Source organism: Eupeodes corollae, chromosome 1 (genome assembly GCF_945859685.1).
Source record: "Eupeodes corollae chromosome 1, idEupCoro1.1, whole genome shotgun sequence".
In the NCBI taxonomy this organism is placed as follows: domain Eukaryota; kingdom Metazoa; phylum Arthropoda; class Insecta; order Diptera; family Syrphidae; genus Eupeodes; species Eupeodes corollae.
Genome location: NC_079147.1, coordinates 104,110,256 through 104,132,680, shown reverse-complemented (window position 1 = coordinate 104,132,680; position 22,425 = coordinate 104,110,256). Strand labels below are relative to the sequence as shown.

The 22,425-nt window shown below is 33.6% G+C and overlaps 2 protein-coding genes across 3 annotated transcripts in view; one reads left to right on the top strand and one right to left on the bottom strand.

Moving 5' to 3' along the window:
- Positions 1 to 22,425, bottom strand: part of LOC129941976 (E3 ubiquitin-protein ligase RNF19B-like) — a 147,373-nt gene that overhangs the window by 28,364 nt on the left and 96,584 nt on the right. For both annotated transcript variants that reach the window (XM_056050797.1, XM_056050867.1), the window contains exons 3-7: positions 21,746 to 22,031; positions 21,511 to 21,664; positions 21,115 to 21,450; positions 20,898 to 21,034; positions 20,736 to 20,833 (exon numbers count right to left, since the gene is read on the bottom strand). In XM_056050797.1, coding sequence (XP_055906772.1) covers positions 20,736 to 20,833; positions 20,898 to 21,034; positions 21,115 to 21,450; positions 21,511 to 21,664; positions 21,746 to 22,031 — 1,011 coding nt within the window. The remainder of the gene's footprint in view (positions 1 to 20,735; positions 20,834 to 20,897; positions 21,035 to 21,114; positions 21,451 to 21,510; positions 21,665 to 21,745; positions 22,032 to 22,425) is intronic.
- LOC129942127 (uncharacterized) lies at positions 4,462 to 14,208 on the top strand. The gene is made up of 7 exons (XM_056050971.1): positions 4,462 to 5,082; positions 12,471 to 12,624; positions 12,684 to 12,881; positions 12,949 to 13,260; positions 13,325 to 13,623; positions 13,691 to 13,870; positions 13,944 to 14,208. The coding sequence occupies exons 2-7, from the start codon at positions 12,511 to 12,513 to the stop codon at positions 14,101 to 14,103; spliced, it is 1,263 nt and encodes a 420-aa protein (XP_055906946.1). The 5' UTR covers positions 4,462 to 5,082; positions 12,471 to 12,510; the 3' UTR covers positions 14,104 to 14,208.

Here is a 22,425-nt window from a genome sequence, read left to right as displayed (position 1 = left end):
GTTCGCATTTTTCACAATTGACAGCGCACTTTAGGAAAATTCGAGTTCACTTTACTTAAATATTTCTTTTTAATGATTGTATGGCAGAAAAGTTAATTGAGATTCAAAAAAATATTTTTCTTGCGAAAAACTAATTTTTTAGTAAATTTTTCTATGTAATTAATTAAATAGTTGAAGAGATTTTTACATTTTTTTATATTTCAAACTATTGGTTTCACATTTGAATGAGCTATGCATATATACATGTCAATTTATTTTAATCTACTACCTTTTTATTAGCTTGTTATTCTTTGCCAAAAATGCGTTCCGCATGCAATGCCATGTATACGCATAATTATCAATTTATGTTTGTACTCCGATTAAAGTAGTGAATATGATGAATGCGTATTTATAGTATTCAAACCACGCATTAACTTTGAAGTTGACGTAATTTCATTAAAAATGTTTAAGTGTCAAGCAGTAAATAAAGTCATCAAAAATTCACATTGTCTGTCTAGCCGTCTGATTTTATATTTAAATGTATAATACTACAAAATAGAGGAATTGACAAAATTAATATTTGCTGTTTTGGCTTTAGTTTTAATAGTTAAAAATATATAGAAATAAGCTAGGTGGTGCAACAGCCCGTAGGAAACTAGGCCCTAGTGACTTACAACTCTCTTTAATGCTGACTAGCACAAAAATTAACTCAAAATTAGGCAACTCTTCTTCAAAAAAGATTCTTAAGAATGTAGACACTTCAAGGTGGTGGTGGTGATTGCCTATGCAGATAACGTTGCTTTAGCGGTCTCAGGAAAGCATCTTAACACACAAAAAGAACTCTTACAAAACGCCTTAGACAAACTAATGCTTAGGACTGATCAGTGTGGACTGGGCAGCAACCCAATCAAACCCGAGTTGGTCCTATTTTCGAGGAATGCAAAATTGCAAATGTTAACTATCCCTATATTAAAGTTATGCAATTAAAGTTTTTAGACGAGGCTAAGTATCTGGGTCTTATTTTAGACAAAAACCTAAATCGGAAACGTTATATACAAAGAACAGTCCAAAAAACTACTGTAGCTTTTTTTCTTGCAAAAAAGGTATTGTAATAAATGGGGCTATTGGTAGTTAGCAACCTCGAATTACGAATTGGTTATACACATCGGTATGGCAATATGGTGGATTGCTCAGCTTGCCTGCAGCACTGGATACCCTATTCTACCTAACACCTCTTGATATACTTAGCAAACAAATAGCTGCAAGCTCTGCTATTCACCCTTAAAAGCTCCATCGTAGTGGGTTAACCGTTGGTCACTTCGTAATTTTTAAGTATTTAGAATTATTTCCATAGCACACAAACTATACTATCCCCCAACTGCAATTCTATGCCTTGTGGATCTTTCTAGGAGGATAGGGCATTCCGGAAAAACGAGCCAATATCCACTTTTACACAGATGCATCAAAAAACAAATGAAGCGGTTGGTGGAGATGTGTACCCTGAACGATTGATATTCAGTCTCTCATTCCGCATGTTTCAGGCGGAACTTTTCTCGATAAAAGAAGTCTTGTCCTGGCTTAAAGATATCAACATCTGACATCCATATTTACTTAGATAGTCAAGTCGATCTGCTTGGTGCCGGGCCATATAGATATTCCAAGAAATTGTAAGGCAGATGCACTCGCCAGAAATGGTACAGTACAAACCATTCTAACACGTATGAAGAAGGTAAACATCAGGTGGAATAACATCACCACTAGTCAGGTCACGAAAAACATCTGGCCTGAACTAGATTTAAATAGTCCAAGGTGCTTGCTTTCTTTAAGTAGATTGCATTGTGTATATAAGCTTGATAAATGGTGTCATAACCGGGCATTCCCTTCAATTCAAAACTAATCGTATTGAATTAATGGATATGACCCCCATCATATTTTTAATTTTTTTTATATGAAAACAAAAATTGTATTTTAATTCCCAAATCTGTTGAATAAAACTTTGAAGATCTGAAAAAATACTTTTTGAAGTGCTTTAGATGTTCTAGAACTGAGATTCAAACAGGAATATCAAGAATATAAATGTTTCAAAAACAGCAAAAGTGACAATTTGGCTAATTAAAAAACATAATGCAATATTTCGTCTCTTGGGAACTGAAGTGGAAAGATATTCTGAAACGTGTAATTTTTGACTGCCACACAAAAGTTTCTTTCCAAATAATTGGTTTACCTTAATTTGTTTTTATTATATTATTAGATACATTTTACCACAGGAAGTTTCACCTCCCTTTTTGCCAACCACTCTTAACAATCCTTACTGCGGTCTCAAAATTCTGGAAGAGATTAGTAGCAACCTGGGCCATCAGCTAGTGACCTGCTCTTCTTGCATTTTGGAAAAGCAAATTTAACAGGTTTAACCAACGTGTGCGAAAGGATTCCACAACAACGAACTGTGCGACGGTTGGTCCACATATTGGCTTAAAAATATCTTCAAAGGCATGAAGACGATACCCATGCCCAACAATGAGTGTAGGAAAGTCACAAAACTTTAACTTAGTATGACCGAGCGCCCATCATAAAGTATTACCGATAGAAATAGTTGAGGAAGGATTACGATAGCTGTTGCGAAAGTCGAAAACTTAAGTATAGTGTATTCTTGTTTTCTAAGAATATTGTTTTCTTTTGTGTCCTTTTTTTCTAATTAGTCCTTTTGACCTTCGCGTCAACAGTCTGTTTTTCCGGTACTACGGAAAGTGTTTAACCGTTTGTTTTTTTTCTTTGACGAAATTTTTCTTAGAGCGATTTTTTTTATTGTGTTTTACCAGTTTTGTTTGATAACTAATATTTTCCGAACTTTATATTTTTCATATCTTTTACCGAGATTTGACCTTCTGTCAATCTCAAAATGTCAATTTGTAATTTTGTTGTCATAAAAGATTCTGGTTTTTAATCCCGGCTACGGCCAAAGTTTTAAAGACGATAATTTTAATTTCCCATCTGGAAAATAAAACCACTCTTTTATTTCATAACTTTGTTTGAAGACTAATTTTTCAGCTCTTGGTTTTGGCAAACTTCCATTAAAAAGTTTTCTGGCGCCCCTTCGTATTTCGATATCATTTTGATAACAATTTTATTGATCACCTCGATTAATAAAATATTCGCCTGATCAAAACCCCCCCTTAAGCAAAGCTACCGTGCTGGCAATACTTTTATTCACCTGTTTGACATATCGACTGGAGTTTCTTATAAATTGTCACGTTAATTCTCGCGGCACATCGGGAAGTGCAAGTCATTAATTAATTCTAAAAAGATAAAAACAAATAAACAAGAATTTAAAGTCGCCTACGGTCGTAGCTAATATTAAATTCGAAAATCCAATAGTGTTTAAATATCATTCCGTCGGGTCGGTCGAGCGGTGGAAAAATTTGCAACACTTTTTTTAAGTTTTGTTGACTCCTTTAAGATCAAAACATTTTCTAGCATCAGCTCTAATATTCGAGTAAGCAGACTGAAAGCTATAGAAATAATAGACTCACGAAAATTGAGTCCCAAATAACTACGTCAAAAAAAGCCAGACAATTATCGAGATCAGATTCTTTCTCATTTTCTTGGTTTTTGAATTTTTGTAGCGTTTTTCGCAATAAAAAAGAATATACTGTTCTTCAAAAAAAGTTCTAACATTTTTGCGTGAAAGCAACGAAAACTTTTTAAACTATTGTGTTTTGCTCTTAAGTATGACATATTTAGAAAACTTTTGGAATCTTGGAATGCTTTCAGCGAATCGACCACATTAAATAGTTAGACCATACTAGACTAAATTTGCCACGTAAGCCCTTGCAATGTTAACATTTAAGGTTAAGATACACATTGTGTTATTTAAATTGTGTTAGTCTCCTTTACTCTTTAAAGAACATTTTAAAGTGGTGAGTAAAAACTCGTCTATATGTTAAGCGTATAACCTGATTAAAAGTCTAGATGCGCCCTTGTCACGGACAGTCACTTCAACCTAACCTCACTTACAACTCTCAACAATTACTATGTGCGGTTCATTCAGAAATAGAGGGGAGCTACAATTTTATGCCGAATTCGAAATGTTTATTTGAGAAAGCCTCATCATGACAATAATTATTCTTACAGGATTTGTTAGTTCCCGTCCAAAAAAGGCAGACCTCTGCCGTGACAGTCCTACGCACTAACCATCTCACCATGGTTACTACAGTTTAAAAGTAACTTTTAAAACATAAAATTGACAATACTTCTCCTATTTTTAAGTTTTAATCTTATAAAAGTTATATTTACGATACACATTAAATTGTTATAAAATGTTTCAGCATTGGCAACACTTATTTCAAGGTTCTTTCTATGCTCCACACTTCGGGGGTGGAAAAAGTGATTCTCTATAAAATTATTCTCAGTCGTCTGATGATTACGAAAAAAAAAAAAACAAAAATTGCGCCCATATGATTTAGTTGTTCTCATACAGTTACTACGAGTGCTGCTTCTGGCTTCTGGCTGCTACGGCGAGAGACGGGCGGCTGCTCTCTGAATTGTGGTGCATTCAAAAAACACAAAACATACAAAAAGAGAATTTTCTCCCCCTTTAGACTGCCACTGGAGCAGTCTTTGGAACGAAATTGACTATTTTGGACTTGGAGTGGAGTAAGGCAGATTGATAAGGACCGTGCCGTGCAGGGAGCACCAAAACCAACCGAGACTAAGACTGAGACCAAAGAGACGCGAGATTTCGTATTCCACTCACTGACTCTGACTCTGGCGCTGGCTCTGGCACTGGCTCTGGCAGGCAACGTGTTTCGCTTCTCGTACTCGTCATAGAGTCAGTTTTGTCTGTCTCCCGTCGTCATCGTCGTCGAATTCGCCATTGCCATCTCTTCTCATAATCCGAGTGTACTCTGCCGATGGTGGTGGTGCTTCAATCGTGTCTTGTGTCGATTTTTGTGAAAAAAGGGAGTGGATTTACTTTTTGTTTTTTTTTCGACAACACAAAAATTGATTGAAAATTTAAACAGTGGAACAAGAAAAACATAAAATTTATTAAAGGTGTCCAAATAAAAATCATCAACAACGATAAAACCGTGAATTTTGTCCAAGGTATGAAGTGAAGATTCAAAAAATAAGCCCTTCTGCCTATCAGTTGAATGGGTCGTCTTTTAATATAAATTATCTCATCTATAGTATCTCAAAACTCGAAAGTAGTTTTTGTATGATTTTATGTGTGGAGTACAACATAATGACTAAGGAGGGTTTGAGCAGAGGAAGGAGGCTTTCCTCGGCTGGTTGCATGCACTTTATGTGGTATAACGATGTCTAGACGCACAAATAGCTTTCACATATATTTTTTTTAAAGTCGATGATTTTTCTTTAGTATTATTTTGTTTAACTTAATTGGGTGTGTGAAGAAAAATGAAAATATCTACGAACAGAAAATAAAAAGAAAAACAATAAATTGGAAACACAACAATTAAGTGTTGTACATATGCACTGTACTTGACCTTGTGCCAGGGTATGTTATAAAAAGTGAACAATGACAATCGAACCTTAAAGGGTTAAAGTTCTTTTCTTTCTTTGAACTTTCTATAAAAAGAAATAAATTGATCTGAGATATTGATTATAAAACATGGATAACCTTTAACCACCTTTGGTCCTGCATTCATATGTCACTGCTATTAAAAAGTTTTTTAATTTTGTAAAAAAGACCGAGGGTTAGGAAACGGAAACAGATGTACTCGTACAAAGAAGAGCAGCTTGTTCTTCCATTGTTTATATATTGAACCCCGCCCTTAAGGTACTCTGCTTATATATCTCTTAAAGCAAAAACTAAGTTTCAAAAACATAACCAACAATCCTACTTAATCAGTTTAATTTGTAAATTTGTTTTGTTTATTATTTTTTACTGTGGTTTTTTAGTGTTGTAAAATAAAATAGTGATTTAATGTGGGTTCTTTATTAAGTGCAATGTACTTTGATTTGTTTGTCTATCGTCAGACGACCCGACCCGCAGACGAAACAAGATGAAATAACATTTCTACAAAAGTAAAGTAGGTACTTAATGTCTCTAAATAGGCTCGTCAAAAATATATGTTTTCATCGAGTTAAATATTTCAATTAAACATGAAATTGTGAAAGAAGTTGGGAAATGTTATGAGACATAAATTCTGTCTGTCTAGGTAAGGTTAGGTTAACATGGCTGCGGATTTAGAATCCACACATTACGGCCAAAAGAAAAGGTTTATTGTGATACCACATGAATCTAGAGAACTACTTCTTACAAGTCAAACCATTTTGAGCTTTTTATAAAGCGAATGCAAATGGAAATGCAAGTTAAGACTGTTTTTTCAGTCATACCTTAAGAAGAAATATAATTTAGAAACAAGAACCTTTGAAGAACTTGGAAACGACCATCTTTAAAAATAAAAAAAAATATCTTTAGAACTGTGAATTATGAAGATTTGAGTGTTTCAGTGGAATTTTTGGAACTTTTACTATGCATTTGAAAAATCATAGACGAGTTTCTGAGTTTTGGACTTTTTTTTTGAAGAACTTGGAAATTACCGCCCTGAAAAATAAATATCTTTAGAACTGTGTATTATGCAGATTTCAGTGTTTCAGTGGCATTTTTGGAGCTTTTGAAAAATCATAGATGAGTTTCTGATTTTTGGAATTGTCCCCCAAATTTTGAATTATTCTCTTTGTTAACTTTCAATAGGGCGTTATCGCAATCGGTGCGATTTGCTGCCAAACTGAAATTTCTGACATTTTTCGGAGTTGAAGGTTCCTAGAATATACATAAAATATTTTTAGAGAGATGTCTGTACGTGCGTGAGTACGTACACTTTCGGGAACCTTTTTTAGTCGTCCATAGCTCAAGAACCAGTAGAGATGATATCGACTTTAAATGAATTTTGTTAGGGACTCTCAAAAAATTGAGTGCTTTTTTTTTATTTTAAGTGAAAATTTCGGTTAAACCAAAATATCTCCCGAACCAATAATATTACCGACCTCAATGACATTGTACATTCTAAAATGGTAGGTGATACCAAACTCATAAGATTTTGAAAAAAATCAATAAACTGTTTTTCGGTTTTTCATACTTTAAAAAATAATTGTTACCTTCAAAATTTTACAAAAAAAAATGATTTTATCTCCAAAATAATTTCAAGAAATTAAAAATAACGTTTTTGACATCTGGTGAAATTTTAAGAAAAGTCGAATTGAAGTTTTTTTACAAGAAAATAAAACATCCAAAAAAATTGATAAACTTATTAAATTTTCGGCTCAAATATCTTTTTAAAAATGTAGGATATTGGCATAAATCTTATTTCATCTTATAGAAAATGTTGTTTTCGACATTCAGTAAAGTTTTTATAAAATTAAGGTCTATACAAGATAGTAAACAAACAGGCCTATTCTGCTATTCATTCAAAGTGGAATCTGTGTATGTCGGTAACGTCGGTAGTACTGCGCGGTATTCTTCTTTTCACGTGAAAACATTCATTCTATAAAATTAAGATCTATACAATATAGAACACAAACAGGCTTAATCTGCTATTCATTTTCAATAATCATTTTTCTGATATTCATTCAAAGTGAATCTGTGTATGTCGGTAACGTCGGTAACACTGCGCGGTATTCTTCTATTCATGTGAAAACATCTGTTCTATAAAATTCAGATCCACATATAAAATGCAGGGGATTTTTCATTTTTGATGTCTGGTTTGCTAATTTTTGTAAGCAAAATGTAAGTGAAAACTAATTTATTGCTAAATTTAGAATATTTGTTTTGTAAATAAAAGAATATTAACACTTTTTAACATTTCTCTAAAGGTCTCTGTTTGGGGATTCTCTTATTCCTCTGCTTACAATTGGCAAAAAAAATCCAATACTGCCCATTTTCAAAAATTACACAAATTATTCTGTTTAGGTGGATTGATTAAACTTAATTTTTTTGTATGAATCAAAAGAATTTATCCAACATTCCAAAGATTTTTACATGAACAGCTATTTATTTGAATGTCAAATTGGTTTGGAATAATGTAGTTCACCCGATGGATAGCAGAATGCAAAGGCAGTGTGAAAGAGAATCGAAAAATGGGTGACTCTTAATAAATGATGGTTTTGACGTCAAAATGATTTCATTCAGCGCTTAATTTTTTTTTAGAAAAATCCAATCTCTATTTGCTTACATAAGAAATAAAAAATTTCAAGAAATTCCACTAAAATTGATAGATTTTTAAATCAAACTTATTTCATCAGATGCCAAATATAATTGGTAGTTTAAAGTTAGGGGTTGGTTATAGCTTTCAGTAAAATTTGAAACAGAAGGAATCTGAAATGTTTAACTGCTAAGCGTTTATAGCGATCAGTAAATTTACGTCATTAAATTAAATGTCACTTTGAAGCTTCGCTCCTCAGACAATTTTTTTACTGTTGCTTTTATCAGTAAAATTTTTAAGGGACCGGTTAAAGCTATCAGTAAAATCCTTCAGTAAAATTTGATACAGGAGGAATCTGAAATGTTTTACTGATGAGCGTCTAGAGCAATCAGTAAATTTACGTCATTAAATTAAATGTCACTTTGAGGCTTCGCTATTCAGACAATTTTTTTTTACTGTTGCTTTTATCAGTAAAATTTTTAAGGGACCGGTTAAAGCTATCAGTAAAATCCTTCAGTAAAATTTGAAACAGGAGGAATCTGAAAGGTTTTACTGATGAGCGTTTATAACAATCAGTAAATTTACGTCATTAAATTAAATGTCACTTTGAGGCTTTGCTCCTCAGACAATTTATTTTACTGTTGCTTTCATCAGTAAAATTTTTAAGGGGCCGGTTTTTTGGAACTGTTTATTAGATTTTGAATAATTCTCTTTATTTAGTTTTATGATGAAAAAAAAAATAGTATTTAGTTCAAATATCAGTATTTCTCAAGAATAATGAAAACAAAGTCTATTTTCTATGAAATTTTGTATGTGCAACAAATATTTTTCAAGTAAAAACATTTAAACACATTTTTGATTAAAAATCTGAGCCTGCGACTTATAGTGTTAAACTTACTTAAGTGACAAGTTCCCTATATTATGACTTTCACGCCCATGTGCCGAATTTCGATCGAATGTCAATTGAAGTACTTTTCAATTTCATGTGAAATGAAATTGCATGTTCTTCAATTTTATCCATTTCAAAAACTTCGAAATTGCTTCGAACTGTCAAAACTGAAGAATCAGCCATTTTTATTATGGTTCTGAAGTGAAATTTGTGCTGTTTTGAAGATGGATGCAATATTATTTGCAATTTTAAGTGAAAAATTGAACAGATTTCAAGAGAAAAAATAAGAAGACGAATTTTGCGAGACAAATCAAATATATTGGATTTACCTGACACAATGTAAGTAAGTCAAAATTATGTAGAATTGTTCATGTTCCGAATTTCGAACTGAAATGGAATGCATGTTCTTCAATTCGATCGAATTTGAAAACTTCGAAATTGCTTCGAACTGTCAGAACTGAAGAATCATACATTTTTATTTTGTTTCTGAAGTAAAATGTTTGCGGTTTTGAAGATGAATGCAATATTATTATCAATTTTAAGTAAAAAAAGGAAGAAGAATTCAAGAGAAAAAATAAGAAAGAAAAAAGTATATTGGATTTGCTGACACATTTTACGTGTGTGAAAATTATGTAGAATTGTTCTGATAAATTAAGTTATTTTAGATTAAGCAAAGACGCTTTTTTATATGTTCTAAGGGAAATAGAACCTTTTATAATACCTTCTTCAATTCAAAACTTGCTGCAACCCTCCGATTCCTAGCAGAAGGCAGCTTTCAAAGATCAATTCACAAAATTAAAAAATGTGATTTGAATGCGTTCGAAAAATGGAACAACCCGAAATACAGAACATCAATTTGCATGTTTAAAAATCCAATTCACGATAACGAATTGTGGAACACCCAAATTCACTTTCGCAAAGTGTATTCACAATAAGTGAAATCCAGAACATGGACATCAATGTCCAAAAACGCTATGAATTCAATTTTGGCAATTTTAAAGCGTTTCTGCAGTAATACCAAAAAAAGACAACTTCTTTAAAAACACAACGTAACAAAACTGAGTTTGATTTATGTTTTTTATTGAAATACAAAAAAGAAATATGACTGCACAAAATGAAGACTTGTACGTGACATTTTATTGACGACATAATAAAATAAGGAACATAAATGACATATTGACAAGAATTGTGGATGAATCAAATAATAGATATAATCTAATAATTGAGCTCTGATGCACTTTCAATAATGAAAAGAACATGGAGGAGGAGAAGGGACGTCTCCTATAAAACCACATTGTCCTTAATTGCACTCAAAAATGGGTAAAGGAAGCATTATATAGGTGGTTTGTGTCTTATGACTTATTCTCCTTGGTGTAATAATCCATGTGGCAATAACCGAAATTAAGTTAAGTTTTCTTTTCATATTTTAAAAAATTACAAATTTTAATAAAAGCAAACATTCATTTTTGTGAGGGCTTTTGAAGTTTTTTATTAGTATTTGAAAAATCACTTAAGAAAGTGAAATAAAATATCGGATCTATTTGGTTTGAAGAAAAATAAAACAAGATTGAAAGCATTTTGCAACTATACTTTCTTATGCTTTAAAAGATTTTATAGTAATTTTTACCTGGGTAAAGTCTAGAAAACAAACAAACATCACATATAGTTAGGTTAGGTTGAGGGGCTGACAGTTAATGTATTTACCGTCACAGTTTAAGATCATTGCTCACAACATCAACTCCTGGCGGTGAGCCCTATTTGATGGCAAACTTTTAAACTTGCTACCCCTGGCATTGTTCTGACGCTTTGTTTGTGAAATTCGCTAAAAATATTTCACAAGATTTACCCTTTCTTTTTTGGCGAAATGTTTCGAGTGAGTTCCTCTTTCTAAGCTACCAACCGTCACACTTAGATCAATACAGATCCATTGTGATAATCGTGAGTATTGCTAATCAAGCTAATTAGAAAAACCTATGTGTTCAGTTAGTCAAGCCATTTAGAGGCTTTGACGAAGTTTAGAATGGCCTACTAGAGAATTCTTCTAAGTCCCCGAAGAAATAGTTGCCAAGCAGTTTCTTCCTTTGATGGGAGAGTGCCGGACAGTGACACAGAAAGTGCGGAGTGTCTTCATGCACCTCCTCGTCACTGCATTCTCTGCATATGTCATCTGAACTGATTCTCATCTTTTTCACATGATGACCTAACAGATTATGTTTGTTGATTATGCTTACAAGAGATCGAAGTGATCCCTTGTGAAGCTGCATAATTTTTTCCGTTCTTTGTCTGTTAAAAGAGGGCCAGCTCTTTCATCGGCCTTGATAGTTATTCTTTTTGAGAGTTCCTGTTTTAAATAACAGCCAACTAGCTGAGCTTGGCTTACGTCAAGCACTGATCCTAATCTTGCTAATTCATCGACTTTCTCGTTGCCTAGTATACCGCTGTAACCTAGAACCCAGCAGAGTCTAATGTTGTGCTGTGCGCCAAGAACCTTAAGCTCTTCGCGGCAGCATGAAACAAGCTTTGATTTTACCTCAGTTGCAGTAATCGCTTCTATTGCCGCTTGGCAATCAATGTAAAAGGTGATATCAGCAATCACAAATGGTTCTACAAAAAAACCAGGAAATCTTGGAAACATAGAAGTTGAAATATGCAAAAAACACGCTTATTTAAATTAAAACTCATTCCAAATACAACTGAAAACTTCAGTATGTTCATAAAAGCCATTTTAAAGTTCATTTACTTCGCTTGACCATCGTCGTAAGGTCTCTTGTCTGACCCTTTTTTTTAGTGAAATAGCCAGTTGCATTCTTCCCCTTAAACAGTTCAACCGTAATACTCGCGCTTCCTTCTGATTTCTCTGAGAATGGGGCATTTTCTCAAGAAGTTCACTACGTAGTCTGATAATCATAGAAATCACACGGACATTATTGGAATCCTTAAAATAGTTGTTCTCTGCAAGGTTCTGATTTAATCTGCTGTAAGTTGTTCTGTACTCTCCATTTCTCATCAACCTTTAAAATGACTTCAAACAAAATGTTTTTAGCGGTTGTTAAATCATCGATTGGTAAATTAAAATTAACTTGTCATTCCTCAGCAAGATCTTGCCACTCTCGATACCAACTGCTTTGATCTAGTACGGCTTTTTTCACGACCCGTAAATCATTCATTTTAAAAACGTTAAGCAAAATGCCCGCTTGCAACTTCAATGTTTTTATAAACAAAGGAGAGAGACCCGTTTCCAGCATTATTACGTAGTTTGGCGTATTTTTCGGCAAATTAAAAATATTCTTTTTATAAAGTGCGTTAGGAGTTTTTCAACCGAATTGTACTTTTTACATCCCCATACCTGCGATCCATATAAAAGCATGCTCCCAGCTACTGCTTCAAATACTTTAAACTTGCTAATTTTTACTATATTTGTTTTTTCCTTTAATCAGAAAAGTGCCAACTACTTTAACCAGCTTTTAACAAAGAGCAATGTCTGACATTGATGATGAATCGTTCGAGACTGAAAATTGGCTAGTCAATACCGAATGGATACAAGATTTTCTAAAAGATCATCATAAATATAATGCTGATTTTGTTTTAAAGGTTTGTTTTAAATTTTTTGTTAAGAAATTTTTAATTTTTTGTGTGTATCTATTTTTTAGGATTACACTGTATCAGCAGGAAGTTCAAATGGATTAAGTAATCTAAGTGAAGTTTTAGCTGTTAAAATCCAATATGAATTCCAAGATGAAAAACATCAATTAGAATTGTTTATAAAACTTTTGCCACATGATCCGTTCAGCCGATTTTTCGTTACCGAAGCACAATTTGATTTGAGAGAAATTAAATTTTACACTCAGGTGAGTTTAAAGAAAAAAGATTGGTGATATTTTCAATTCATTGAATGTTTCATTTTTTCATCTAAAGATTCTTCCTGATTTATTGGAATTCCAAAAGCGACATTTACGAGCAGATGCAGAGCCCATGACTATAGCAGTGCCAAAGTGCTATCACAGCACCTACAACACCGGATTGAATGAAGAAGAATCTAGTCCTGAACCTTCAGAGAGTATTTTGGTTTTGCAAGATATGCGACCAATGGGCTATCAATCGGCGCACTTTACATCCGGCCTCACCTTGGATGAGACAAAGTATGCTATAATATCGATCTCAGCTGTTCATGCACTTTCATTGGCAATGAAGTTCAAAGAAAAGATCCAACTCAATGAGAAATATCCAGTAAGTTTAAAGCTTTGTCATCTAAATCTGACTCTAACCATATTTCTAAATTTGACATTTTCAGTTCCTATTTCAAATTGATAAAGCTTCAGATAGTTATCAACAATTGGTCGAACATGGATTGCCACATTTGAGCAAATTTCTGTTGGAGATTGGTGGCAAGGATGAGGTCCTGGTGGCTCTTAATCAAGTTCGTAGTAAAACTCGAACCATCATTGAAACCCTTTTGGAGCCAATCGAGCCAATGGGGTTGATAACTCACACAGATTTTTGGTCGAATAATTTGCTATTGAAAAACCGACCTGATCCTGGCAAGGAGGATAACTGTGTGATTTTGGATTGGCAAATGGTGACATATAGTCGGTAAGTTGTCATAGAACTATTTGTTATCGAATTTTGTTCTCCATTAAGAAAAGTGATCTTATTCTAGGGCAACAAATGACATAGCTCTTTTGATGATCTCTTCGTTAACATCGGATGTAAGACGTAAGAACACTGAGAGTCTACTTGACTTCTACTATGACTGTCTAAAGAAGAATCTACACAAAGTTAATGTTGACTTGGAAGTTGATCTTGGATACTCGAGGCAAAAACTTGAATTTGACTACAAGTAAGAAAGAAAAACATAACCATCAATTATTTAAAATGCTTCTAAAAAAAATATTTTCTTCTTTTATTTTTAGAAAATCTCAACTTCTTGCACTACTTTTGTGTATAGGATCAGTTGATATTGCATTGGGAAAGAAAGATGCTGAAGAAAGATTAATAGACGCATTGGAAGACTTCAATAACGATGGAGTCTTGAATCCAAACTATCTGGCAAATTTGGATAATAACTGCTAAACATTATGTTAACATATGATATTTTTTTTTTAATTTCATTTTAAAGTGTAGGTTATATGATTAAGCTGAAAAAAGGAAAACCCTAAAATATAAACCAGTTAAAAAGAAAGTAAAATTAAATTAAAAAAGGAAATAACACCAAATCAAAATATAAGAAAACAAAAAAATAAGAAACATCAAATAAAATGTTGTATTGAAATATTATAATATTTATGTGTATACACAAAATAGTAAACTGAAAAACACCATTTAAAAATTCTCATGCACAAAATTGCTATTTTAAAAAAAATATTAATTACATGTTGTAATTATTATATAATATTATAAAAGAAAACAAAAACAACAACAAAGCCGAATAATAAAATATTGCTTAATTAAACAAAAATGCCAAAGAATAAGGTTGCATTTATCAAAATCTTGTTTGTTTTTGTTTTAAACAACAGAATTAGAGAACATTTTGTATTGAACATTGTTATTAGTTTCTACACAGAATTTAATGACGTTAAGAAATTTCGTCAAAGTATAAAAATAGGCAAAAAGATTTAAAATCTAACTTTTGCAGAAGCTGCATAGACGAGGAAGAGGAGGAAACAGCTCTTCACCTATATACGCCCTAAGCTAGCTCAAGAAGGCAAGAATTACCTATTACCTAACCCAGTGTTTTTCAACCTTTTACATGAAACGGACGAAGAAATATTTCGCGACCCTCAACCATTGCTTTTTCTTTTCGTACCGTCGAACTTCGATAGCTCGAACTTTGATAACTCGAATTTTGTTTAATTAAAATAATGTGGCAACAGTCTTAAGAGCTTTTCTTTGATACATTTTAAATTTGATATCTCGAACTTTTTTGCTCGTATATCTTGAATTAAAGTCTTCAAGGACGGGATAAAAATGTCATTACTGCTAAAGACAAAATCCACAAACAAAATTGAATTTTGGTCATCCTTTCTTAATCAAAACTACTTAGATCCATTTTCCTCAACACAATCTTTTGTTGAAGAAGTCGAATGTGAGATAAATATCAAGGAATTTATACCTGCTATAAAAATGGTGTTAGAGAAGTTGAAAGAAAAAATGTGTCATTACTTCTCAATGGAAGAGATATTGAAGAATATTGGGCCAAGGTGGATCTTTAATCCGTTATTAAATGCAGCTGTAAATGAGGCAAAATTTGGCAATTAAGCTCAAGGAAAGTCTGTTGAATATATTTGCCGATTTAATGCTGCAATTGGAATTTAAGTCTTTCAATTTGGATACCTTTTGGTTAGAATGGAAATTAGAATATCCTGGATTAACATTAGAGGCTTTGAAGTGTTAGATTCCATTTGCCACCTCGTACCTGTTCAAGTTGGCATTAACATCAATGCCCGAAATTAAAGATAACTTCCCATCCCGTCTGTCGATTTGTCTTGCTTAAAAGTTTGTCTATATGTACTCTTATTAATTTTTACCAAATTTGCGTACTATTTTGTGTAGATTTTATTTTTTATGAAAAAACGGACTGTTGGATTTTTATATAAAAATTACTGAATATCGAAAACAATATTTTCTGTGAAATAAAATAAGTTTGATTTTTGAAAAGCTATTTGAGTCGAAAGTAAATTTTTACCAACTTTTGTTAAATTTTTTGTCGGTTTTTAATTTTTTGTAAAAAAACTGTCAATTCGATTTTTTTCAAAATTTTACTGAATGTTGGCAACAATATTATTTGAAAGATATAAGTAAATTAAAGCCAATATCTCAAAGTTTTGAAAAGATATTTGAGTCGAAAATTAATTTTTACCAACTTTTATAAATTTTTTCTTAGATTTTTATTTTTTATAAAAAAAACTGTCAATTCGATTTTTCTCAAAATTTTATCAGATTTCAAAAACATTATTCTTTGTTGTACAAAATTGTTTTGGAGATGAAATCATATTTTAGTCTTTTAATTTTAAATGTGACAATTTTTTTTTTGATTTATAAAAAAAACCTTTAGATGGATTTTTTTTTTCAAAAAATATATTTGTTTGGTATCATGTTACAATATATTATATAAAATTTAATTCAAATCTCTAGCGTTTTTGGTTCGTAACTTATTCAGGGTTTACCAAAATGTTCATCTTTTTTTCAAACTGCTATGGTAAAAAACCACCGACGCAATTTTCTTGAGAGCCCTTTCTGCCTTATTATCTGTATAACTAAATTTATTTGAAATCGATATCTCTTCTGGTTCTTGAGCTATGGACGACGAAAAAAACGTCGCGATAGTGCGAACACACGCACGCACAGACATCTTTCTAAAAATCTTTTATTCCGACTCTAGGGACCTTGAAACGTCGAGAAATGTCAAAATTTTCAATTTGAAAAATCGTACCCATTACAATAATAATAAACGATTAAATTCTTAATGTAAAAAAAACGGGTCTACGTTGGGAGAAATTAATTTCTGAAAAACAAGCCCAACCCTCACATTAAGAATAACTTTTTGTTAATTTTAATACAAATGTTTAAGATGGATTATATCTCATAGGTTATTTTTATTTTTTGTTTATTTGACACAAATGAATATTTCCTTTAATTATCATTTTTCTTAATAAAACTTTTTTTAACTTTTTTGGTATTTTCTCAACCTTTTGGAATTCCTCGTAAGAATCTTCGCAACCCCTATAAACACAACACAAAAAAGAAGAAAATGGATGAGTCTTTACATTCGGAACCAGGAACGTCCGGTCCAGTTTGTTTAAGTTACAAGGCTTGCTTCAGAAGAGACGAAGGTGAAGGAGAATCTGATAACGCTTGTCCCGAAGAACTTCTCCGAAGGGAGTTAGCATGTTCCCGAAATGAAAAAAGAGTGGAATTGGATAATAATCCACTTGATTGGTGGAAAATCCATCAAACTGAATTTAAAAGACTGAAAATCCGCATCTGCGGATGTGAGCCTCAAAAAATCCGCTGATGTCAACATCTTTACATCCCCAACAACCCTGCTTCCAATGATCGGTTAGCACCAGTAAAACATTTGTCATTTCAGCCATGGGCCAGCACAATCAATGTGTTACTGTAGCATTCAAACCCTACTAATGACTACAATTACTTTCAGGGGAGTTTTGGAAAGAAATATATAATTATGAAATAATGCAGTTACTATTTATTGATTCTAACGCACTGATATTTTGTTTTTAAATATATTTCTTTTTTTTTCTTTCTTCTTAAATTTGTTTTATTTAATTTTTTGACCTACGAGTAACTAATGTCTAATTAGTATTTTTCAAGTGTGAAATTAAAATAGAAGGAGGGAATGTACTAAATTTCCTTCCTAAGTCAAATAATAATAATAAAATATTTGGGTCAGCTTAAATCATTTAAGGACCAAGAAAATCAACAAATTAACAGAAGCATCACATATGGGAACAATTCTGGAGCCTTCAACATATGTTGCAATTCGACCACAGTGCAGACATAATGGATTCTGCTATGCTACCGACCTCTACTTACGGACTACAAACGATGATCCTGACTGCAAAAACACTTGACCAGACAAGGATATGTCAGACCAAAATGAAAGGGAAAATTTTGAACATACGACCAACATACCAAGGCTGAAATGGATCTGGGCAGTTCATGTGTGTAGACTTCAGGACCAAAGGTGGACAAAAAATAACAACGAAACGGAGAGCAACAGGACAACCCAATAAAAGATGGAGTGACGATCTATATCGCAAAATAAGTACAAATTGGTACAATAAACCCAAAATTGGAGGATATGTATATTATAACTTTTAATTAGTTATTTAATTTTATTTTAAATTAATTTTAAATTTAAAACTAATAATTTGTAATAAAATTGACTAAAATGTAAACAAAATACTTAAACACATGAAAGCTCATAATAATAATAATAAGTCAAATAATTAGCTCGTAAAAATTCCCACAGTAAAGATTAATATGTTATTCAAGGATTTTGTTTGTAAAATCATGGGTTCTATTACAATCTAAAGGCACGGCATCCACAATCAAAACACATCGTTAGGAGTAACTCTGTCATAGACAGAAATACGTTTGTGAGTAGTTTCGTTTGTTTGGCAAAACTCATTAAGTCCAAAAAGGTTATACGAAAATAAAAATTTGAACGATATTATTGCTTTTTTTGGGAATAGGAAACAACGTTAAAAGTCAACCACAATCAATAAAAATCATCTATTATTTCACCCATCTATTATTTGTCAATTAAAACATCCGTCTAGGGAAAACTAATTGCTATTATTATGCTGTTGCAAAATCGTATCGTCACCTCCTAGTGATGCCCGCTGGATAGCCGAAAGGTGAACTAACGACGAACGTTGGATCCATCCGACCAAGAGCTGTGTCACCTGAGTTACCTTCTCAGGAAGTAGGAGCAAAAGACCAGATACGTACACTCAACCGACTACGTAAATCAAACAGCTTGCCGATGCCCTCGCCGAAATTAAAGCTGATGTGACAGCCCTCCAAGAGATGCGATGCAATGGGCCAGGCAGTAGTAAGATTGAAGGCTGTGATTTCTAATATGGGAAGTGTCTACACGATAGGAGGAAGCGCATATTTGGATGTGGTTTTGCTGTCAGAGGGAAACTAAGGCAACGAGTTTTAAGCTTTCGGGAAGTAAGTGAAAGATTGACGATAATCCGCATTAAGGCCACATTCCACCACCTGAGCCTTCTCAGCTCGCATGACCCGACGGAAGAGAAGGATGACAATACCAAAAAAGAATTCTATGAGCTCCTCGTCAAAACATATGAGCAATCGATGTTAAAATTCTCCTGGAAGATTTTAACGCCAAAATTGGTAAAGAAGGCATCTTTTGTAGATCAATCGGAAGACATAGCCTACACGACATCACATCTGGAAACGGAATCAGGCTTATCGACTTCCTAGTCGAGAAAAACATGGTGTTGAGTAGTACCAGATTCCCTCGCCCAGATATCTACAAAGGTACTTGGCAGTCATTTTACTATTTACCTGAGACACTCCTCTAGCATACTTGGTGCTAAACTGGGGGTACGAATATCCATGGAAGCTCTTAGGCGAACAACAACCTCGAGGAGAAGATTCAACGTAGGAAGATTGCAGCAGGAGGATACCGCTAATGCCTTTGGCGACCGAGTATCCCTAAGGCTTCCGAGAAACCCTACAACGGACGAAATGTGCCCAGAGACCCACTGGCAGCTTTCCAAACAATCCATCAGGAATGCTGCATAAAAGGTGCTAGGTTTTTCTGTCACGTTCTGCACGATTATAGATTGTCAGATGATTTCGAAATCCGTAGCGGAGTTAGACAGGGTTGTATTCCTTAACCAATATTGTTTTTGTTGGAGATAAGCGATGTACTGTGCGCAGCTTTGTCGGGTAGCGGAGGGATTCAATGGACATTGACATCCTATTTAAAGCACTTGGATTACGCGGACGATGTTTACTTACTCTCTCATAGGATCATGGTTCTCCATCAAATGACAACAAGTGTGGAGAGAGAAGCAGAAGTTGTGGGGCTGAAAATTAATTCCGGCAAAACAAAAATGATTAGACCATCCTCTCAAATAAATATTTCCTCGCAACCGGTGGAAAAAGTGGAGAGCTTTCAATACCTTGAAAGTATCGTCTCCATGAACCGAACAAGACGTCATCTGCAGCATTAAGCAAACACGGCGTTCGGTATATTTTCGAAAATTTGGAGGAATAACTCTATTACCTTAAGAACAAAGCTACGACTGTTTCGAACAAATGTTTCTGGGCAAACCTTCATGGAAGGACATGCCAGGAACCTATAGACTCTATAATACGAAGTCGTAAGTGCCAATTGATTGGACATACGCTTCGAAAAGTTAACGACTGCATTGACGGCCAATCAATGCATTGGAATCCACTCACAGAAGAAGGAAGAAGAGCTGGACGACCCAGAAGCACATGACGCAGAACAGTCGAGGCGGAATCAGCGTCACTACGCAAAAGTTGGAGGGAGCTGAAACACATCTCCGGAAACCGTACACTATGGCGCGTAGGCGTTGTAAAGGCCCTATACCCTTTAAGAGGTTCCCAACGGACTTAACAGGTCTGAGGACACTTAATTAAGTATGTAAGCCTAGGGAAATGGACTGGGTTAGCAGGTGCACAGAAATTATTCTTCCTGATATTTAAAAAAAATGTCCATGATTAATAAGGACAACTTTATATGGTGCCCTTAAGCTGTAGGTTAGTGTTACTGTAAGCTATATCAGAGACCATTTTTGATAAATAGTGCAGGATAATAAGAGACTCCAAAACTTGGAATTAATATATCCTATCTAATCGCAGTAGATACCTATAACTTTACAATACTCTTTTTTCTTGGTTAAGGATTAACATTCTTTCTGGACCTAGAGATTCTATAATGTTGATAGGGGGATACCGGGCTAAACCTTGGTTACGGTTTTGTGCATGTGCATAAATAACACTTAAATCTTGAAACAAGCGTCATACGCGTTTATGGACAGACACTCAGGACATTTATGGCCTGTTTCCGTTTTTTTTCACGATAGCTGATCTACTATTGATTTAAGATCTTCAGTGAACAAAATGCATAATTATAACTATCAAAATGTCACAAATATATATGTATAAATATGAACACTTACCGATGCTGCTACACCAATCAGCACCGAACAATTTCTTTTGTGTTTTGTAGCAGTCTTATATCTCGCATGAAGTTTCTTTCCAACCCAAACGGGAATTCCTATACAAAAAAACAAATACGGATTAAAGTCGTTAAAGAGAAAACAAGTATTTTAATTTAATACCAATAATCATAGCGGGAACTGCAATGCCAGCAACAAGAGCTATCCCAACAGGAGCGCCAACTAACGTTCCAAGCTGCCATAAAAGTTTCTTCTTTCTTGACCATGGCTTCTTACCCCAAAATGTACAACCCGATGGACTAAATATAAAAACAGGCAAACATTTAGGAACATACAATTAAGTGTTATGTGAAGGTGTTCGTATAGATTTTAAACTAACCTCAAATAATGAAGATCACTGACTTCTTTCATACACAGCCAACAGAATTCCGATCCACAAACTGAACACACCATGTGATTGCAAGATCCATCGTCCATTTTGACAATTAGGACTTGGCATCGTGGACACGGCTTTATATCATCTCTATGCTGTGAGTCCTGACTTATGCTGCCCGATGGTGCACGAGTCGGACTTTGACGCGAAGCTCGAGCTGCATCGCATGTCTGATCTGGATGCCATTCTGCTTTGCAATGATAACAAAAATTAACACCACAACCAGGACGTTTGCAACGTATACGAGGACAAGATGCACAACCAGATGCTATAACTGCGTAGCTGTAAGATAAGATAAAGGTTGAAAGGTGTTGAAAGGTAATTATATATTTAAGAGCTTACCTGCAATCTGGTGCTGGACACCATCTTGAATCTGGATCTGCTAATAAAAATCTTCTAACCATAAAATCTTCATATTTACTTATGAATTCGGGATGATCTTTAAGCAAGACTTCAATATTACTTGGATGCATTGCCTCTGAACATTGAGGGCAAGCTAAAAAAAAAAACAATAATAAATAAGTTAAAATTCTTGAATGTTATGATGGTGAGGTTTTGTGGTGGGTCTGAGACTAACCTATATCAGTCCTTGATTCGTTGATTTCATTTTTCAAATACCGCTCGAGACAGACACGACAAACAGTATGCTTACAAGTGTCCAGACTATAAAATGGATTTGCCAATGTTTCTGTTATGTAACAAATGGGACAATAGTGTTTGCCATTGTCGACTTTAAATGGTGAGATGATTGTTGCGTTTTGTTGTGATGAAGATGATGACGAGGAGGATCCTTGTAAATTGGAAGCACTGTTGTACGGTGGTGGTGTTGACGACTGTTGAGATGTGTTATCTCCATGAATGCTCTGAAAGATAAGTAGTTTTATTTTTTTTGTATGTTTTGTAATTCATGTAAAGTGCAATTAAATAACATACAAAGAAGTTAATTTAATTGAGATAATTAAGTTCTATTAAATCAATCTATTATAAATGGGCACAAATAATAAAAGGGCGATAACTTTGATCTGTCAATTACTTTTTTATTTATTAATTGCAATAATAGCAAAGAAATGATTATTATTTTGTATTTATTTCTTTTCAAATTGTCGTCATTGGTGCCCTATATTTCTATTTTATTTATCAATTGCTTCATATTAATTGTTTTGTTTCATTATTTATGGTTATTTAAATTCTGAAACGTGTCCCCTATAAAAAGTTTTAAAGAATAATTGTAATATTTTTTCAATGTGGAGGTAGAAA